Source organism: Monopterus albus, unplaced genomic scaffold, assembly GCF_001952655.1.
Source record: "Monopterus albus unplaced genomic scaffold, M_albus_1.0 scaffold281.1, whole genome shotgun sequence".
Taxonomy (NCBI): Eukaryota; Metazoa; Chordata; class Actinopteri; order Synbranchiformes; family Synbranchidae; genus Monopterus; species Monopterus albus.
This window is the reverse complement of record NW_018128161.1, coordinates 425562-439378: the sequence shown is the minus strand read 5'-3', so window position 1 is coordinate 439378 and position 13817 is coordinate 425562. Positions and strand designations below refer to the sequence as shown.

Sequence of the window (13817 nt, the reverse complement as noted above, 5' to 3'; positions counted from 1 at the left end):
CGTTGGGCCACTCTGCCATAAAGCCCTGACTGGTGGAGGGCTGCAGTGATGGTTGACTTTCTTTGACTTTCTACAACTTTCTCCCATCTCCCGACTGCATCTCTGGAGCTCAGCCACAGTCATCTTTGGGTTCTTCTGTATCTCTCTCACCAAGGCTCTTCTCCCCTGGTAGCTCAGTTTGGCCGTACGGCCAGCTCTAGGAAGGGTTCTGGTCGTCCCAAACATCTTCCATTTAAGGATTATGGAGGCCACTGTGCTCTTCGGAACCTTAAGTGCAGCAGAAATTTTTTTGTAACCTTTGCCAGATCTGTGCCTTGCCACAATTGTGTCTCTGAGCTCTTCAGGCAGTTCCTTTGACTTCATGATTCTCATTTGCTCTGACATGCACTGTGAGCTGTAGGGTCTTATATAGACAGGTGTGTGGCTTTTCCTAATCACGTCCAATCAGTATAATCAAACACAGTTGGACTCAAATGAAGGTGTAGAACCATCTGAGGGATGATCAGAAGAAATGGACAGCACCTAAGTTAAATATATGAGTGTCACAGCAAAGGGTCTGAATACTTATGACCATGTGATATTTCAGTTTTTCTTTTTTAATAAATCTGCAAAAATGTCAAACATTCTGTGTTTTTCTGTCAATATGGGGTGCTGTGTGTACATTAATGAGGAAAAGATGAACTTAAATGATTTTAGCATATGGCTGCAATATAACAAAGAGTGAAAAATTTTATGGGGGTCTGAATACTTTCTGTACCCACTGTACATTCATATTAATTAAAGCTGTCGCAGTTCTTCCTGCTGTCCACCTTTATGTTCTGAGTTGAACATGTCATAGGGTTAGGGTTTGAGATACTGTCATTGTCAAAAACATAGCTTATTTGTCAGTGTTTGTTGTTCCGCCGTAGAGATGTGTTCCCCATGTTCAAAATTTTGGTTTCATGTGGTGGCCCCATCAGTGGTTGCGGTTATGATAATGTTAGGATTCAGGTTATAGGAAACGCATCTTGATGGGGAAACAGATTTCGACACAACACCAGCAAGAGGAGTTGTGCACGTTCATGAGCTATCCTGTCATTTTTAGGAAGAGGCTCTCTGGTTTTATCATTCTGAAATAATTACAGACTATAAGCTAACCTAGAGGTCCACAAGATTAAACATTAAATGGCTGGAAATGAGCAAAACAAGCAACCATGAGCAATTTAAACTAACAACAACAATAATAATAATAAACTTTATTTCTATAGTGCTCTCCAGCTCCAGGAGCACCAGAGTGCTGTACAATAAAAACACACAAAACAATAACACTAGCAAAAAACAGGTAGGTGCAAACACAAATACTAACCATAACTAAAATTTAAACAGTAAAACAGGTTACGTCTCAAAAGCCTGCTTAAAAAAGTAAGTTTTTAAGGCCGACTTAAAGGCCACTAGCTCACTTTCCGCCCTTAATTCTACCAGAAGAGCATTCCACAGTCTGGGGCCATAGATAGAAAGAAAAAGCTCGGTCGCCCCATTTTTTGTGGCAGGAGTGCGGCACCGCCAGCGACAAATGATCAGCGGAGCGAAGGGCTCAACGCGGCACATAGACTGACAGCAGGTCAGATAGGTAGGATGGGGCGAGACCGCGGATAGCCTTAAAAACAAACAATAGGATCTTAAATTTAATTCTAAATTTGGATCGGAAGCCAATGAAGAGCAGGAAGAATCGGGGAGATATGGGCAAACCTGGGAGCACTGGATAGCAGCCGAGCTGCTGCATTTTGGACCAATTTCTGAAGCAAAGTCTGGGGTACTCCTACATACAAGGCATTGCAATAATCTAACCATGAAGTAATAAACGCGTGAATAGCCTTCTCCAGATCTCCATGTGACAAAAAAGGTTTAGCCTTCGTTAAGAGTCTTAGCTGAAAAAAACAAGACTTAACCACTGCCCTACTCTGTTTCTCAAAAGTAAAACCACCATCAAGAATTATTCCGAGGTTTTTCACCATATCAGATAGAGGGCCAGACAACAATCTCTGACTGAAATCTGACCAACCCTGCTGTAAGTACTGACAGTATTTTGGTCAGTACCACAGTTGCTATAACTCAGCGGTACTGTGTGCAGGTATTTCAGCAGTATTAAGTGGCAGCACTGACCTTCATGTTGGAGGCCTCAGTCTCCAGTTTGGTCAGGTGGTTGGAGTTGTCCTGCAGCTCCTGTCTCAGGTTAGAGTTCTCCATCTTAAGCACCTCCACTTGTCTCAGCAGCTGGTCGTACGACGCTGCCGCCATGTTGGATGACACGTCGCTGACCTGAAAGACATATGCCATCACACTGTAGTACTGAGCTGCAGGAGGTACACAGGGTTGTTTGTGATCAGATGTGCAAAGTCTTTAACATCTGCCTCAGACTCGAGGGCTACAGATACGGAGGCTGAGGAGGGCCAAACAGTGAGAGCAGAGGACGTGTAGGATCACATTTCATGACCAATTTATGCATAAAACCAGGAAACTGCAAACAGTGCCATTACAGTTTCTTGCAACTGTAGATTAGATTAGATCCCAAAGGAAATCCGTCTTGGATGTACACACAGTACCAGTTATAAAAAAAAACAAAATACACAACATACAATAAGTACATTACTTAGACAGCACCTATACTATCGAACTTGTACATTATACCACAATTTTAAAACTGCAGTAACAACTTATAAACAAAACATTTAACTGAAAACAACTGTTACAGTCTAAGCCTACTTGCCATTTAAGGCTTCAATAGGCATAGGAACAAAAGAATTTTTAAAATGTTGTGTCTACACAACGGAACTCTAAAACATCTGCCCAAAGGCAGAAGCTGGTACTCAGGATGGAGAATAGTGGTATCTGAAACCATCTTCTGGGCCCATCTGATAATCATTTCTCATACACGGCCTGGAGTGTGGGATGCTGCTTAACTCCCATAATTTCCATGGCTCTCTGTGTTAGCCGGGTGATTTGAGTTTTTAGCTGCACACTAAGGTTTCTAAACTCAGCCGAAATGCCATACCGCAAAACACTCAACCACAGCATGGCAGAAGAGGAGCAGCACCTTCCGATTGACAATGAAGACCCTCAGTCTGCAGAGATAATGCAGCCTCTGGAGAACTCCAATGCAAACCCTTTCTACCTGGACAATCTGTCAATTTGTTATCAAGATATACGCCCAGGTACCTGCAAGTCAACCTGAACTATATTCTGATCAAGGGTAACCACTAAGTGGTGACTGATGGATTTAGGGTCAAATATTTCCTGTTTTATTAACACTGATAAGGCAGCATTTGTCGCACCACTGGAAAAAGTTCTGAATCTCATGTACATATGTAATAATGTCTGATGTGTCTTGAGACCCAAGATGGCTGTGTCATCAGAGAACTTGATCATATATTTGTTATCAGAGGTACATGTGCAATCACTAGTATACAGAGCGATCAGGACCGTGAACTGATGCACCCCCCTGGGGAGCACCAGTACTGATGGTCAAGGGTTCAGACAATATCCTGTTCACCGCAACCTGCTAAATATGGTTAATAAGTAATGAAAGGTGCCACTTGACAATGACAGAGCTGACATCCATCTGCTGCAGTGTTTTTAGGAGAACATGAGGCTGCAAGGTGTTAAATGCTGAACTACTGGTATAGGTCCTAGCATTCTCAAGATGTCTAGTCACTACATGCACTGTATCATTTAACTGCATCATCTGTGCCTCTCTGGCATCTATAAGCCAACAGTATGGGTCAGCTGAAGTTTGCTTATCATACGTTTCTCCATACACTTCAAAACAACTGAAGTTAAAGCTATAGGTCAATACTGTCCTGTGGACAAGATGTCCTGGGAACAGGCACAATGATTTCTTCCACTGTGTTGGTACTGTATGGCAATCAACCTCTGAAAATAGAACACCGGGCAGGTGTCAGTTCATCTACTCACGTTTTTAATAGAAATGCAGAGGTACTATCTGGACCCATGGCCTTGGTGACAATTTGCTTGAATACCTTGTTGACAGCTTTAGGGTCAATCTCTAACCTGTCTACATCATCATAGGCCATACCATCAAGTGCCATGTCACAATCAACAGAGAATCAAGAGTATCAAACCGCTTAAAAAAAATCTATTCAGCTCTTTGCCATCTACGATTAATCTAACATGTAGAAATTTCTTTGCAGTGTTCATGTTGGTGACTGTTTTCGTAGCCTTCCATAGCTTTCCGAAGCTTGTGGCCTGGAGGTTGCTCTCCACTGCCTCCCTATAATGTTCTCTGGCTTCACTTAGCCCCTGGTTCAGCTCCTTCTGTACAGATTTCAGTTGTAGATAGTCCTTAGTCCGAATGCTTGCCCATTTCTGTGAATGCAGTCTTTTACATCCTTTGTAATGTAATGTTTATTACTGGGGTCAATTTCTATTGGTCTTTTTGGAATTACAAGTGTCAACACAGAATATTATATAATCTGTAGTGAAATCTGCGGCATTATCCAAGTTCAGCTCTCCAGAGAAGATGTCTGAACCTGTGCACAGAAAACAGCCTTTCAGTGTTTCTATGCTGTCCTCTGTCCATACGTTGATAGTTTGGACCAGGGGCTTACTACTCTTCAAAGCTGTCTTGTATATAGGAATGAGGTGAATGGTGTTATGATCCAAATTGGATAATAGAGGTTTTGCTATGGCTGCATATGCAAGTCCAATTCTTCCTGGTTTCGCGTTTAATATATTGTTGAAAACCCGGCAGAGCAATATTTAACTTGCAGTGGTTGAAATCTCCTGTAATAAGTACCGGGGCACAAAGCATTCATGGACACACCACCGACTACACACCACCACTGACTGTAGGCCGTGTACAAAGACAGATGATGTGACAGCTCTATGGGTTTATTCCTCTGAAAGTTGCTCACTACTACTACTACACTGTACTGCAGTACTACATCAGTTATTCGATTTCTGATCAGTCATACTGACCAATCTCTTACACAGCAGCTGAACAACAATAAAGGACTTAGGAGAAAACAATAAAGAGCAGAGTGGCAGCCTCTTATGCTCCCTCTGCCTCCTTCCTCCCCTCCATCATAGGCCACCATTTTCTTTCCCTCCTCTCTCCTCCCTCCATCACCTCCACCCACCACCCATCCACCCTCTCTTCCTCTTTCTCTCCCTCTCTGGAAAAACTGCATTAATTAATCCACAAAAAAGGAAAACATGCAGAGGACAAAAGAAAAAGAAATGCCTCTTCCCCCGTCCTTCTGCTCCCCCCCCCACCAAATGACAGGTGCACACAGATGAATAAAGGATAAATGAAGAGGACAGAGGATAAAGAAAGAGAAAATGGCAGCTCACCCCATCGCTGTTGCCTCCATCACCCTCCCTCTCTCTCTCTGGCTGACACAGGACAGTCAGCTGGGTGAGCAAGCAGCCAATCAGTAGCCAGAGACAGACAGCGAGGGGGAAGGGAAGGGGAGGAGCAGCCCCCTCCTGCTGCTCCCATCATGCTTTGGAGCAGATGCTGCAGGCAAACTGACCAGGTTACTGAGACACTAACACACACGGCATTAGCAGACAATACAAGTGTTCATTTAAACTTTAGCCGACACGGGACCTATGACGTGGAGTTTGCTGTGTGTTTAGTCTGCATTAGTCAAACATGTTGTCAAAGTGTTCCCATTAACGGTACGACAATGAGCAGTGACCAGCTCCTGTGTGCAGTGTTCCCATGGTACAGACAACTATTGTCGGATTACTGTGATACACTGCTCCCCTCGGGAAGGCGCCATTGGTCTATAAAGACACACGCTGCCAGATTCCTCAGAAGCTCCTAGCCAGGTGCTATTTGGGGATTATAATCATAGTTTGGATTATGGGGGAGCTAAGGGAAGCTTGGCTCCCCTGAAAAGGACACAGCTCACCCCAAAGCCTCCCCTGAGACCTTTAGGAGGAGCCCTACATTATCGTGCACTTTACTTTTATAGGTTACATTTTATTTTCCATACATTAAGGTTCCTGAAATAAAAAATAATAGTATAAATATGTCAATGTTGTATATTTATTCACTCATTACATTGCATTCTCCAAAGATCCATCTCCACTGATTAACACAATTCTGTCTTTTCCTGCTGCGGCCATCCATGTGTGGCAGCGCGGCACTCGAATTACTTTATTTATGTCATCACCTGAACTCCTCATCACTGAGTGGGTGCAGTATTTGAATGGACTGCAAGTCATTAATTAAGAAAACAAACTGGTTTTATTCAGTATTTCGGGCGGTTTAAGAATAGTCAGAACGTCAAAATGGAAACAACCCCGCCTGCTCGGACAATTTGGATTCACTTAAAGACAACGGTGATGACAACAGTGCGCTAACTACAGCTAGTCCAGCACCACTAATGACTCTTCCTGGCAGCTGCATGGAGGGAGATGCCTCGGCACCAGACACCACCATCGCCACCTGCAGTAGGGAACCTAGGCCAGAACCTGGTGATGCAACACCTTCAAATGGACGAGGAAGCAACTGAGTGAGTGGAGAAACAGGAATACATGGTGACAGAGAGGGACGAAGGGAGAGAAGGAGCCACAGACAGCGGTTTTATTTTGCTGGTTAAAAACAAGTTAGCTAAATAATGCTCAGCTTTTCTACACAAGTGTTGCATTGTTCTTGAAGGGGCATGTATGAGAAGCAGAAAGATGTTACCCGTGTCTGATTAGAATATTAAGCTTCTTGTGTGGTTTCTATGTTGTTCTTGTGCCTATATTAGGATTGATTTTAAATTGTTGATGTTTGTCTATAAGGCTGTACATGGTCTAGAACCTTCATATATCTCTGAGCTTGTGCGTTTTTATGCTACAGAAAGGACACTTAGGTCTTCTAAACAGTTGTTCCTGGAAGTACCGAAGTCCAGACAGAAACATTGGGGAGACCGAGCTTTTTCAGTTTGGGCTCCTATACTGTGGAATGGTCTGCCACGGGAGATTAGATCTGCTCCAAACCTGACTGTTTTTAGATCACTTCTCAAAACGCATTTGTATTCACTGGCTTTTAACAATTTTACTGATTGCTGTATTTGTTTTGATTATGCATTTTTGCTGTTATTTTATTGAGTAGATGTGTTTTATCTTGTTTTATTTATTTTTATGTTTTACTGGAAAGTGTTAGGGTGATTTATTTTTATTTTTAAGTAGATATGAATCGAATTAGTTAAGGTTTTTACTTTACAGCATACAGAAGTCTATATACTTTAATCTCACAGTTATGTTTATGTAGTTACACATCACCCTATGTGTTCACTGAATCACTGGTCAGTATTTATAGTGTTAGCCAACTGGAGCACTGTTTAACATCAAAGGGACTGGTTCACTAAAACACTGAATCTCATTAGATTTACAGCTTTGGCAAAGTGACCGGGCCAATATACAGGCCTAGGCAACTCAGACCGTAGTAACTCTTAGTAGTTCCCCAAGAATAACACCCCTCCTATTTTCAGAGGTCAAATTCACGCAAACTTCCCCAGTACTGAGCTGCTACCCCCAGATAGATCTGCAAACACGGAGACGTTGGAGTTACTCACACAGATAAAACTGAGTCAAAGTATAATTTAACAATGAAAATGTTTTAAGAAGTCTAACCCCAGAAGCTAAAATGCTAAACAGTTTTTGACCAATTAGATAGTAGTACCTTTTCATACAAATATTGTATACCAACAAGTTGAGGACAGTCTTTTCTGTTTATCCTAAACAGTGAAGATCCATGTGCACATGCTTATTTTGATACGTTAATGCATAATAAATTTCACACTGGGGAATATCCATTTACTAGTCTTCTCTTTTCAAATAAAAGAACTCGCCTCACAAAAGGGCCTTGTAATGTAGGTTTAGAAAGGTGCTATATAAATAAATTTTGCTTGCTTGCTTGCTATATGAAATGTTACTGATGGTATTATCTACCCACAGTAGTAGTAGTGAAATGTTTTCTGTAGTAACCCTGTTATTGACCGCGCAGCCGTGCACTTATATGTGTGCGTGTGACTTGAAAAGTCATAGCGCATAACAGAAAATGGGGCTCCACTAAAAGCTGCTGTGTAATTCGAACCTTCATTATAATTATAAAATTCCTCATTCCCCCCCCAGCCACTGGGAATTTACTGGTTTCATACGACTGGAGCTACAACTCATTGTCCGCTCCCGCGACGACAACAACAACAACAACAACAACAACAACGACGACGACGACGACGACGACGACGACAACCACCATCACCCTCAGGGAGCCCCCGGAGCACCAGGCACAAGTAAGCAGGCTGAAATCAGGAGAGTGAACCAGAGACGAAGATGCAAGTGAGGCAAGCGTGGGGGACTCCATGCTAAGCTAAAAGCTTGCGCTACCCAACCGCCATTACCCATCCTCTTCCTAGTTAACGTACAGTCTCTGGAAAACAAACTGGACGAGCTAAGGGCTAGGATAACAGCACAACAGGAAATCAGAGAATGCTGTGCTCTAATTCTCACCGAGACTTGGCTTTCTGACAGAGTTCCAGACTCTGCGATTCAGCTACAAACACATTCTGTACATCGATGTGATCGCACTGCTGCTTCAGGGAAGGTAAAGGGAGGTGGTGTGTGTGTGTGTGTGTTTTTTTATTAATAACTTATGGTGTGGAGATGTACGGACTGTTTATAAGCACTGTTCACCAGACATAGAGTTGTTATTGCTGACATGCTGGTCCTACTATCTAGCCAGGGAGCATAGTGCTGTGTTTCTGGCTGCTGTGTATGTTAGCCCAAGAGCTAATCCCTCTGCGGCTATCAGCAAACTCTATGATGTCATCAGTGCGCTAGAGATAGTGCACCCCGATACAGTATTTATCGCTGCAGGCGACTTTAACCGGTGCAATTTACAGACTGTACTTGCCAAATATTACCAACATGTGAACATTCCCATCCGGGGCAAGAACACTCTGGATCATGCTTACAGTAACATACGTGGTGCATAGAAAAAATTAGTACCTGTATCGACAACATTGTGCCCACCATACAAGTCAGGAGGTTTCCCAACCAGAAGCCCTGGATAAACAGTCAGGTACGCCACATGCTGCTTGCTCACTCTCATGCATTTAGATCAGGCGATGAGACGGAGTACAAAGCTGGGAAGTACAGACTGAGGAAAGCCATCACAGCGGCCAAGAGGCAGTACAGAGAGAAGCTGAATGGCTTCGTGGCTGCCCTCCACTATTCCCTTTCTCACCTGGAAAAATGGAGACTCCCACATCTTTAAACTCTGGACCCCAGAGGCTGAAGGCACCCTGCAGGACTGTTTCGCCCAGACAGACTAGGATGTGTTTAAAGCTGCAGCCACCTTAGAGGACTTTTCTGACAGCATACAGGATTATGCTGAGTACACACTAACTACTTGATTATTTATTGAATAAAAGGAAGTATCCTGGTGTCTGTGCCTGCATCAACAGTATGTATATTCAGATAGTCTGAAATGACTTATTTTTTTTATATTTTGCCAATTTTATTTTGCAAGAGGAGAGAGGCCATGTGACAGCAGCGTTCCTCTGCTTATCAGCATGATGCGCTGCAGGGCTGACAGAGCTCAAGGCCAGATTGAGAAGTAGTGAATGACTGTGTGTGTGTGTGTGTGTATCCATGTTTGCACAGTTTATTCTTTGGGCAAATAGCATGCATAGTTCAGTAAAATAAGAAACACAAAGTCCTGAAACTGATAAACATCACCCAGTTGGTAGAGAAAGTAAATCACTGTGGCATTATAGTTGTCGTTGCGGTTGACCCAAACAAATTGAAAACAGACTTTAACCATTTCTCCTCCTGTAGCCTGGTAAATTAGTGCTGACTGAATCCTCCTTAGATGCCAGTTCCATTTCTGGAGGCAGGAACATTATTAGACATCGCCCGTGTCCTAAGTCCCAGCATTGCAACCGGTTTAGGAGAAATATAGGTCATCATGGAAAATCTACCTCCAAACCTCCCTCCAGCTCAAATCCAACTGACATCTTTGAGGTAAGAGAAGTCGTTGGCTGCACAGTAATCCTTCCGGTCATACTGAGCTTCAAATTCAATCTAGGTTTTCTCATTATAGGTTTTAGAGATACTGAGACCCCATACTGTTCAAGAGATAGTTCAGCTAATCTGATAGGGTTCTGTAGTAAGGCCTGCAGAAACCAATGATCCTGCATCCACAGGTTAGGGATATTAACAGCGTAGAGCAGGCAGTGGAAACTCAAGAGGGAAGATGGAGGGCTGAGGCCAAGTATGGTAAATCTAACCTTACTCATTCTTATTTGTTTGGATAGCCAAGAAATGTGCCCCAAATATCTGTAAGGGTGAGTCTGTGCTTGTTTGTGGAGAAACTGAAGTGAGAAGGTGAAGAAATCTACTGTATGAAAGAGGCAAACAGAACTCATGTTGCACTGATGTACCCTGAAGCCAAACTTCACTGAATGTCAAGTGAAAAATAATTTGCTGAAGCTTGCGCTCACACACACACACACACACTCACTCTCTCTCTCACAAACACAAAAAAAATCATACAGCAAATGTAACCTGTGGCTTGTACCTTGGGGACAGAAAAACTGCTTATAAATGACTAAGAAATATTCATTCATTCATTTTCTACTGCTTAATCCCTGAGCGGGGGGGCGGGGGGGGCGGAGCCAATCCCAGCCGGCAATTGGGCGAAGGCGGGGTACACCCTGGACAGAGTGTCAATCCATCGCAGTATCTTCTTTATATTTCATTTGTATTTTGTGGCATTCATGTGGACGGCAAAGTAAGAATTTCATTGTACAGGGAAACACGTTTCCTAACTGTGCATATGACAAACACTTTGACTTTGACTCGTGTTAATAGTAGTGCTCATAGCCCAGGAGTCAATGTGATGATGACAACACTGATGGTGATGTTGATTAGGCCGCTGCGATTCAGCTGAAGCAGGTTATAACCTGATAACTACATGCATGCTTTGCCCTTTGTGTACCTGATTTATTAGTAGCCCGTTTTTGTTCTGAGAAGAATTTCTGCTCTGTGATGGACTTCATGCACAGTTCAGCTGTCTGACCTGCCTGGCTAGTGCCAACTCATTTTTGGGCAGTAGGACTTGGTGGCTTTCAGCCAATACTAACTTCAAGGGGTCCGTGGATGACACAAGTGTCTGAGTCAGTGTGGATCGACACATTTGATAGATTGCAACTCTGCCTCATGAGATGGCCGAGTAACAGACCCGCAGATAAACGCTGTGATGACAATATTACAGAGATTGTTACGTCTGTCTACCTTTTCTACAGTGAGAGCGGTCATTCATGCATGACCTGTTTATTTTGCAGTCACATCTTAAATAATTTTGGTCACAAAATGCAGCTGATCACTCGTAGTCTGGAGCCTTGTGGCTGGCTGTGTAATATTTTTACTTTGTCCTAGAGATGCACTGATCAATTTGTGGAGATCAGAAACGGCCAGTTTTCAGCGAAATTGGCCTTGACCGGTGACGGGCCGATCACTGAGATTTCCAGTTCGGTGCTGATCAGATTTAGAGGCATGATAGTTCACAAGGCGCACACAGTAGCACAGACCAAAAGTGCAGCATGCACCTGAAGTGAGACTCTTGCTCGCGTCAATAACGGGAGCGTGTTCACTTGTACAGTGGAAGCTCTTGCTACACCGACAGCATAGAGGAGCCTACAGAAAGACCTTGGAGAAAAGAAACTACGTCCAACCCTCCAACAAATAGTATACAATAAGGGAATTACTGGCTACACATGAATTACATGTGTATGCAAAGTGTATCCGAAACTCAATACAGCAAATACAAACTATACACAGTTCAAAAAGAGCACTCTCCTGTTTCTGTTACTTGTTGCACCTGCTTATACTGCTGGAGAGAGGGAGAGAGAGAGAAAGATAGCTATGTAAAACTTTAATAGGCTTTATTTTTAACGCTGTGAACAGCTTAGAATATAACAGTTAGTCCCAGTGTACAGTGTGAACTACAAATGGTGCTCCCCGTGATAATGATCTGTCTGGCACACTGCAGGACGTCCTGGCTTTCACTGCCTCGGTCCCTGGCTACCTTATTGATATGAAATGGAAGCAGGTCTCACCCCCTAAATGTGAAGACAGGACCAGGGAGGTACTGAACTGTGTTACTGAGATACTCAAACAAGGCCGTTTTTAAACATTTCTTACAGAAACACCTTGCAGATGGGAAACTACGACCACATCTCTGACGACTAGTCCACAGTGACTGAGCTACTGGCTACACGTGAAATGCATGTACAGTGTTTGCAGCCTGTGGTAAAACACAGCAAATACAAACTACACACTTCAAAAAGAACCATGTGCTCAGTAGGACTGACGTAACAGACATTGTTCTGTTTCTATTACCTGTTGCACCTGTTTATATTTGGAGAAGTACTTACAGTATAGTGCTCTCCTTTTTTAGTTGGAATCAAAAAATAGAGATGTAAAACTTTTAATGTTTTATTTTTATGACAAATTTTTCCTTAAAGGTTACAAAAAGCTCTGTGTATGTTGTTGATTACAGTTCTTAGAAAGAAAATCTGAATCGGCAGGTCAGACAAAAAAAAAAATAAATAATCTGAACTAGGAATCAACCAAGAAAATTGCAATCGGTGCATCTCCAGCTAGAAACATGGTGTTGTTTTGTTGTCGTCATGGTTTTAAGTGCTGTCCCAGTCCTACTGACACAATTTTCAGCCCCTGCAGACTCTTGTTTTCAACCACTTACATGTGATGTCACATAAGCTTTTGAAAGAAGGCGTCTTTATGTCTTGGGGGGGGGATTTGAGATCCAGCCATACACACCTCAGTGTAAACAAACTGGATCATACAGATAGGACAATCTGACTTTTTCTTGATATGATTCAATGTACAAATCAGTCATTATACTATAATAAATTGAACAACGTACTTTATCCCTCTTTTTTCCCCTTTTCTAGCACTGATTTGATCATGTAAAGAACATCCAGATATACTGACTTACATTCTGCCAGGCTGTCTCATTTACAAAAAATATAAAGTCACTGGTATATGGAGACCATGTGATAAATAGCTAGACAAAACGATACACATTGTGACATTTTTGTATCACGGTATGCTGAATTTCAATATATTGTCCCATTCCTACTGGATCAATACAGGATTAAAACAATCAACCAATGATCAGACACTAAAATATTGTGTCTGATCATCAATTAGAAACCTGGTTCTAATAGGTCCAGTTTGGATCCCAGAATCTCCAAGTTCTCATTCATCAAGCGTCTAATTCATCAGGTTCAGTAACTGATCAAACAATCAGAAAAATGAGGTTTGGTTCAAAATCAGAATCAGAATCAGAATCTGCTTTACTGGCCAGGTGTGCTGGACAGACGAGGAATTTGACTCTGCACATTGAGAGCCAATGTACCAAACAGTAAACCAGCATAAGGCTGTGTAATATAACAAAATTAAGCAGTATTTACAAGCAACAAAGCGCAAACAATGCAGAATAAGCAGTATGAACAGACAGTAACAATGCAGACAACAAAGGAATGTTCTTTGAAATGAGATAATTAGGGATAAGAATAGGGTACTTAAAACAGAGTACTAGAGACCTGTGCGAGTCTGTATAATCTGTACAATGTATATATACACACACACACACACACACACACACACACACACACACACACACACACACACACACACACACACACACAGGTATTGCACTGAGGGTTATTGTCCAGTCATATGGTCATTGGTTAAGTGTTCATCAGAGCGACAGCCTGGGGGAAGAAACT

At 42.5% G+C, this 13817-nt stretch overlaps 1 protein-coding gene across 1 annotated transcript in view; it reads right to left on the bottom strand.

The window, feature by feature from the left end:
* apc (APC regulator of WNT signaling pathway) overlaps positions 1-5386 on the bottom strand; it is a 27305-nt gene extending 21919 nt beyond the window's left edge. The window contains 2 exon segments of the mRNA XM_020622482.1: positions 2143-2298; positions 5350-5386. Coding sequence (XP_020478138.1) covers positions 2143-2277 — 135 coding nt within the window. The 5' untranslated portion in view covers positions 2278-2298; positions 5350-5386.
* Positions 5387-13817: the final 8431 nt, after the last annotated feature.